Source organism: Rhodamnia argentea, chromosome 6, assembly GCF_020921035.1.
Source record: "Rhodamnia argentea isolate NSW1041297 chromosome 6, ASM2092103v1, whole genome shotgun sequence".
Lineage (NCBI taxonomy): Eukaryota > Viridiplantae > Streptophyta > Magnoliopsida > Myrtales > Myrtaceae > Rhodamnia > Rhodamnia argentea.
Window position 1 is genome coordinate 14,444,471 of NC_063155.1, and position 7,890 is coordinate 14,452,360.

General features: G+C 39.5%; 1 protein-coding gene across 1 annotated transcript; it reads left to right on the forward strand.

Annotated features, from left to right (window-relative positions):
- The first annotated feature begins 1,464 nt into the window (after positions 1 to 1,464).
- On the forward strand, positions 1,465 to 5,030 carry LOC115748423 (putative metallophosphoesterase At3g03305). The gene is made up of 4 exons (XM_030684900.2): positions 1,465 to 1,791; positions 1,884 to 2,125; positions 2,465 to 4,033; positions 4,725 to 5,030. The coding sequence occupies exons 1-4, from the start codon at positions 1,521 to 1,523 to the stop codon at positions 4,854 to 4,856; spliced, it is 2,214 nt and encodes a 737-aa protein (XP_030540760.1). The 5' UTR covers positions 1,465 to 1,520; the 3' UTR covers positions 4,857 to 5,030.
- Positions 5,031 to 7,890: the final 2,860 nt, after the last annotated feature.

Sequence of the window (7,890 nt, forward strand, 5' to 3'; positions counted from 1 at the left end):
ATGATCCTATCTTGAGCTAAGAAACTTTAGAGCAATTTGGAAATACAATGCATTTCCATAATGTCCTCCAAAAAAGTTTATCAAGCGTCTTAGCCTTCGGCCAATAGAGACCCCAAGGCCTTTGGGAAGCCATTCCCAAACACAGCCAAAGCCTACACCGAAGTTGGGATTCTTACTCCTTTTAGCTTTTCTATAAGGATAAGAGAATGAATATATTCTTGCAAACTGAACGAAGTTCTTATCCTGGACTCGTTCATTCCCCTTGCAAAACTTTAAAGTGGGTCATTTTCATTTTGGTATGCAAAAAGGCAAGCACGGAAGTAAGTGGAGTTCTTATCCTGGACTCGTGTATGGAATATCATATATAAAAGTAAATTAATAGACAAGTGCACTCAAGACCTTAAAATTTATCACGAAAGTGTAATTATATCCTAAACTTTAAAAAAGTGCAATGGAATCTTAAAAAATTATCAAATTAGTGCAATCGAGTCATTTCGTTAACTCTGTTGAACTTACTGACGGAAAATATTGGCGTGGCTTTTCTTGGTGTTAATCTCTGGTGAGGACGTGGCTAAATTATGAAAGATAAGGTTAAAACGACGTTGTTTTGTTTCGAGTCTGATTTTAATACTAATTTATCTAAATGAAATTTAAAAAAAATGAGCTAAAGTAAATCATAATAATCTAGAAGTGTGCGAACCCGGCTACAACCCTCGTTGTTCCCACCCCACCATCAAGAGGAAGAGCCGGTGATAGCGAGGGATGCCCGGCGGGGGTCATCGAGTTGTGCCCAGTGTTAGCGACCTTTGCCGACCGCAAGCGAGGGCCGCCATGCAAGGGTCGCCAAGCCCCAATCAATGACCGACTACCCTTGTTAACCGTAGGCAAGGCTCTCACCTAGATCCGCAATGGTGGCCCTCGCCTATGGTCGGCGAGGGTTGCCCACCACCGGCCGAAACCTAGCATCCCGCCGACAATGGTCAGCCCTTAAGCTCTCGCCACCAAGTTTCTCTGCTCTCTCTTTTATTTTATTACTTTCTTTTTTAATTAAATTTAAGTTAAAAATTTGTTGGAAAAATCATATATTGACCAAGATAACGTCAATTTGGCCATGTCCCCGCCGCATACGATAGAGAAACTAATGAAAAAACGACATTGGCTTTTCAATTAGCCAGGCTGGATGAAGGTAACGGAAAGATTCAATTACACCAATGTAATAAGTTTTAAAACTTGATTATATATATTTTTAGTAAGTTTTAGAATTCGATTATATTTTGGTGATAAATTTCAGCGCTTTCATTTATTGGAGCCGGAGCTAGTACGTGAGAAAATGATCTCCCGTCACGAATTAGGTTTACGCGATGGCCTTACTAAATAAACTAAACAGTTCATGGAATTCAAGGCGTTAATTATTTTTGCTTGTTTCCTTATTTGAATAACATAACAAATACAGGCAGTGGAATTCGGCGTTCGACCGCCGCCGCAGCCATCGATCGGCCGTCTCTCGGCAGCCGCTGGAGATGGTGGTTTTCTCCTTGATGTGGAGATGCAGCGTTGCTCTTCTTCTTCTTCTTCTTCCACTCCTCGTTCTTCATCTTTCTGAAGCTGCGAGTGGTCGGAGAGTGATAGAGGTAAAGGGTGCTCCGGAGTCGGTGGTGTGGCTTGTCCAGCTCTCCGATCTCCATTTCAGCGTCCACCGTCCTCTCCGAGCGGCCCACTTCAAGACCCTCGTCGCCCCTGCTCTCGCCCTCATCAACCCATCTCTCGTCCTCATCACCGGCGATCTCACTGGTCATTCCCCTAATTTAACTGTGACTGATGATGCTCTTCTGTTTTGAGCGTGTTCAATTCCCGGCCGTCAACTGATTCCGGGTTTCTAGCAGATGGGAAGAGCGAGGACTTGCTCACGATGAAGCTGAACGAGGAGGAGTGGATGGAGTACCGGGACGTGATGGAGGAGGTGGTGAGACAGAGCGGTCTCCCTAAGAGCCTCTTTTACGATCTTAGAGGGAATCACGATAACTTCGGCGTCAACGTTGAGGGTGGTTCGCTCGACTTCTTCTCCAAGTACAGTATCAACGCCCAATTGGGAAGAACTGGTAACGTCAACAGCGTCACTCTTCAGGTCTGTTTCCGTTCGACATTTCTCCCGTCGCTTAGATTTTGGTATTCAGCAGCATCGCCGCCTGTTGTTCCTGTGTTCTTTTTCCTTTGGCGAGATCATATATGCAAAGTTCCTTCCCTCCCCTTTTGATGGGTTAGAATTAGCTCAATCATAAATTTAGCCTAGGCCCCCTTTGTGCCTCCCAAAAGTTACTCTCGTTTGATGAAAATTCTTTGCTTTAGCTTCAGAGTGAGGTCTCTCCTTAATTAGTCTGAATATGTTATCAAGTAGTAATTCCAACTGTTGTGTTCTTGGAAATGAAATTCCTTTTGTTTACCCTGTTGGATCGGTTTTTTCAAGGCAGGGGAGCGGAAACACTTGTTTGTGGGATTGGATAGCACAATGTCTGTGGGTACACGAGGACCGACTAATCTCTTTGGACATCCCACTGATCAACTCTTAGCCGAACTGGATTCTGAGCTATCACAGTGGGATTCACTGACCACTAAACCAGTGACCAAGTTATCATTTGGGCATTTCCCACTTTCATTCTCAGCTGCCTCAACTTCGGGGAAGAGCTTGAGAGATATTTTTCTCAAACATTCGCTATCTGCTTATCTCTGCGGACATCTCCACACAAGGTTTGGCAAGAATTTGAAGCGTCATCACCAGTCAAGAGATGGCCTTTCTTCTCTGGACAATTTGTTCCAGCTAAACATTCACCAAATGCCTACTTTGCGGGATCAGAATTGTTCTTTTGGAACACCCCCATCCAAAGAATTCTGGGAATGGGAGATGGGTGACTGGAAAAAGAGTCGAGCCATGCGTATTTTGGCCATTGATAGTGGTGATGTTTCATACCTGGATATTGACTTCAAGCGAGGAGTGAAAGAAATTATTATTGCGCCCACGTTTCCACTAGATTCACGATTTATGTCAACATCTTTGTCCCATCACAGGTATGAATGCCAATATATGGTTCCTTCATCCTATGAAACAATTAGAGCTCTGGTGTTTTCAGTTTCCCCAATTGCGTTGGTTGTCGCTAGAGTATATGACTCCAGTGCTGGAGATCGAATCATGGTCATGGAAGCACATATGACCAAGCATGAGGGTAACGCCTCCAGGGGGAATTTTTACAGTGCTTCCTGGAATTACAGGGCCTTTGAGGACCCGTCACCCGATAGATATTGGCTTCAGATTGAAGCTATTGACACGGCTGGTAAATCAAGTTCGACAGAACTAAGGCCATTTTCCATTAATGGTCTTACTGCTCAAGTCTCATGGACATGGAAGGAGTTTTTTGTCATGGGTTGTCAGTGGGCTGGCTTATATCTCCCTTTACTCTGGTATGCCCTGTGCTTTATGTTTTCTATTCTCCTTATCCCAAAAGCACTCCATACATTCCTAAAGAAGCAGTACTCGTACATGAGATTTGCCACTGGTAAAGGCATTGTGGGTGGTATAGCATGGTGTTTGCAGGAGCTCTGCAATATTCCTGGGTTGTGGTTTGGCACTCTGGGCTACCTGTTCTTCCTTGTTTTGTTCCCTTGGTTAAGTGGCCAAATATTTACCAATGGTGGAATGGGGCATATGACTTACAAGGGTTGGGTTGTTAAGGACGTCCATTTAGGTGAAAATCATGAGCTTGTGGGATTTCCGGATGTCATGGTAATTGTTCTTCCTCATCTTGTCACTGTGGTATTGCCAATGATACTGGTTTGTGGAGCTTTGGCTGCTGAAAGAGGCTTTCATCAGCATATATGCTCCACTGCTGTGAAAAAGAAAGATGATTATGGTCAGGAGAAAAAGAGATTGCTCAAGAATGATATGCCAGGAAGTAAGAGATCGGTTCCCGCCATCGGAGATCGTTGGTTGCGGAAACTTCTCGTGGTGGTTTGCTTAGCAATTTGTTGCAAGCATTTCATGGTAAGTTTCGTCAAAAACCCTACTTGAAATTGAATGAAAGGAACGGCTTTTGTGATTCCATGAAATATTCTGGAGTGAGATCCTCTGCAATTACTTCATGCATTAAGGATGGTGAGGTCTAGGATGAAAATAAAGTATCATGGAGGGTTTTTGGACTCTATGAGATTAAATGAAGAGATTAGCTTAGAGAGTTACATGAGAAATTAATGTCAGTAGAACTTGAATGGAGGGTTTCTGAAGTCTACATTCGCTGTCCTTCCAGAAATAGCGGTTTATCCTCGACATTGGTTATGCTCTGGCTTGGTTTATTTATAGTCTATCAGTCAGTTTGGCCACTACCCCTGCCTTTCATTGTATTCGGAATTTTGTTAAAGAAGTATTGACATAATATGTGGTCCTACCTCAACTCTCTCACGTACATTACATGATTCTCTTTACTGGTTATAGAAAACTGGAAAAATGATGCGGGATAGTTCTTAGTTGATTTGTTTTGGTTTAGGAGTTTATATGATGTAGAGACACTCTGATGCATAATACTCTGTTGCTTCTTGATTACCCAAGCGTCTGAAAAAGGTGTGAATGGATAATGAAGTAGTACAATCCGGAAGCAACAGATCACTTACAGTCAATGATTCCACCACAACCTTGGTGTTGATTGTTGCTTCTCCATTTTTGTCATTCCTCTTTACAGGACTGCAGAGCTCTTATGAAAGCTTACGAGATGAATCCATTCACAAATTTTCCGGGGTACAGCCTTTCAGTTCCTGTATTACTGGCTTATGCAGTCTACAAAACGAGGGGCAACAACCAACTCAGGCATTGAAGAGGTAAACTCTTCCTTGCATGGCTTGGACCGTTCTTTCCACTTCTAAAGAAAATTCCCACTTCAACTATCAAACACTTTATCAAGAGATCTGAAAAACTGTTTTCTCAAACCAAACATGGGCAATTGTACTTCTCCACCTTGTAGCACTTGTAAAGGATATGCATGATGCTTGCTGCGTGGTTTGCAGCGGTTCCTTTGTCTTGTTAGCTCTTCCACGTATTTTTCTTGTTTCCGAAGTGCCATCTCGATTCTCATATACTTATTATCTTCACGAATGAGAAGATAGATGACCAAGTGTATGAATGTCACGTCATTTAGTAAACAAGTCTTCATAAAACTATTCAAAGTACACTCAAGACATTTCTCTATTGACATCGCGCATGTGATACCATGCTTGCAACTAAAGGAGAGAGCCACTGAGATAATCCTATTTTTGGACCATACTTATTCCCCTCGCGCTGTTGTGTAGGGGGGTAAAAACTGAACCGAAAACTGAAGCCAAACTGAAATCGAACCGAATTGGAATTTTGTGCATTTTCAATTCTATTCCAATAATGAAAAAAAATAACCGGTTTTTTTTTTTTTTTTCAGATCAGATAGTTTCAGTCCAATTAATCGAACAAAACCGAATTGAAAAACAACACTATCCGCTCAGCGAAACGAATGTTAGAATATGTAAGTGTTAAATCACGCATTTATCTAACAGTTTAATTGTTTAGAACGGTTAGTAGTTGTCCCATCAAATCTTACATGGTATCAGACCGAGAATTTTGGAGTTCAAATTTTTCAAGTCTCTACTTGCCTTTCCCAATGTGCTTTCATCTAACAGTTTAAGTTTCAGCTAAGTTGTTAGAACACTTGGTAGTGGTCATATATACAGACCACAACAAATAATCTTACTCATGGGATACTAAAAGAGCATGCGAATCTCGGTGTCTATTAAGAATTTAATTGTGTATATTAAGACTAGTTTATGAAATCGGTGTACAAATTAATAGGCAAAAGGACACATCAAGTATCAATATTTGTGTACACTCACTTTGGTGCTAATATATATATATATATATATATATATATATATATATATATATATTAGTAAATGTAAGACCTGTATTAACTTTAACCAAACACAGCTTTACAAAGGTGAAACCCGATACCAATAAAGGAAACTTGCACTCATGGTGACACTATACAATGTCACTAGGGGTGCAAGGGTATTGTGGGTTCAAAAGCAAAGGTAGACACCCTAAAGCAGCAAAAGAAGAGGCCAAACAATTGGCCAAACAGAAAGGCCACCTTGGGACAAACCTTCGATCACAAAAAAATAAACGGATTGATGCCCCAGCTAGCTTGCATCCTCCGGTTCCGTGAGGTATCCTCAATATGTTTGTACATGAGTGTCTTATCTCTAACCACCTTCTCGAGGTGTTTCTTGATAGTTGGCAAAAACAGAGTTTAATTTCGAAAAAGGATGTGATTCTTTTCCTTCCATATAATGTGGCACAAAGCTCCAAAAGCGAAGCGAGCAATACTTTGATGAAAGCTCCGGCCAGAAATGTGCTTCATGGCCCATTCTAAATTATCCCGCCATGACCCATTGTGCCACGCAAGATTGCACTTCACTGCCCAAAAAAGAGCAAGACTTCCGGTGGTACGACAACTATTGCAACCTAAAAATTAAGAAATTTCCAGGTTAATGGATTATTAGATTAATTATTTAATTAATATAACTCGGACTCTCCCAAGCCCATACAAAATCGCAACTTAAGGTTCAATGTGATTAACATGTAATGTATTTAGAATTCGGACTTGCCACTAATCATTTATGGTAAGTTGATTAGAAATTTGAATAAAATAGCGGGAGAACTATTTTATTCTTACGAGCTAGAGATTAAGAGTTCGGGGACTTGATTACGCTAGATTACTCTAACGCTCTTTCGGTACCATTTTCTTTCATGAAAATCATTTGAGAATGCAACATTAATTGATTTTAACCTAAGCCGCTAACAAAGGTTATCATGCGGGTGCACAATCAATTAATGAAAATCCAGAAGTCAATATAATCAAGGGAGAATGCGCCACACAAATTATATATTTGGTTTTTTTTATTTTTTTAGATGAATGCATGAAAGATTATATTATATGTGACGCAATGTCATGATGCAAATGCAAGACCAAGCTAGATGACATACAAAAGATGACATGCACATGAAAATTAACTTTGTAATGTATGAATTAATTAAAGTTCTAAACATGCAACTTTAAACTAATGTATAAATATATGCTTATGGTTTAATTAAATTGATTACGTGATGTTGGAATCAATTAAATTAACCTAAGCATATAATTCTACATGCAATGCAAACTAACATGCAACCTATATGACATGGTATGAGATGACATAGCAAAGATGAATGACGTGGCAAAGATGAGATGGCAAGATGGCGTGGCAAAGATGATTTTTTTTTTTTATTTTCGGATGAATTTATTTCCTAAAATAGAACTATGCCAAAATAATTTTTATCTTGCATAGTTTAGAGTCTACATTGACCTAAACCTTTATATTAAAGATAAATTATTTTAAACATAAGATTCTATCTAAACATGTAATTTTTATCTTAAAATGCAATCTAACCTAATTATTTACAAAAAAAAATTAGATATGCAATTATCTACATGATGCTATTTTTTAAAAGAAGCAATTTTCAAAGATGCAAAGTGAATGAATGCAAATTTTTTTAGAATTTTCGAGATTATATCATGCAACGGACATATTCTAAAAAAATATGACAATCAAACAATTCAAGTCAAAATAGGAAAGTGAATGTGTCAATCAATGTCAATCGGAAAAGTAGCTATATCAATCAAGTTTTGAAATATTTCGCGAATATTTGAATCAATTTTTAATTCATAATCCTACGATTAACGATTGAACCCAAATCCTTGTCTAATCGAATATTCCATCAATAATCTTAAAGATGGACTTTCTTGATTAAACGGCAAGTTGTGGATTGGGAAAAGAAATTTTCCT

What these genes read in the sequence shown, in the direction of transcription:
- LOC115748423 (XM_030684900.2), top strand. Translation starts at nt 1,521, where the DNA reads ATGGTGGTTTTCTCCTTGATGTGGAGATGCAGCGTTGCTCTTCTTCTT. An exon ending in CATCACCGGCGATCTCACTG is followed by an intron (nt 1,792 to 1,883) that starts GTCATTCCCCTA and finishes GGTTTCTAGCAG; the next exon opens with ATGGGAAGAGCGAGGACTTG. An exon ending in TCAACAGCGTCACTCTTCAG is followed by an intron (nt 2,126 to 2,464) that starts GTCTGTTTCCGT and finishes GGTTTTTTCAAG; the next exon opens with GCAGGGGAGCGGAAACACTT.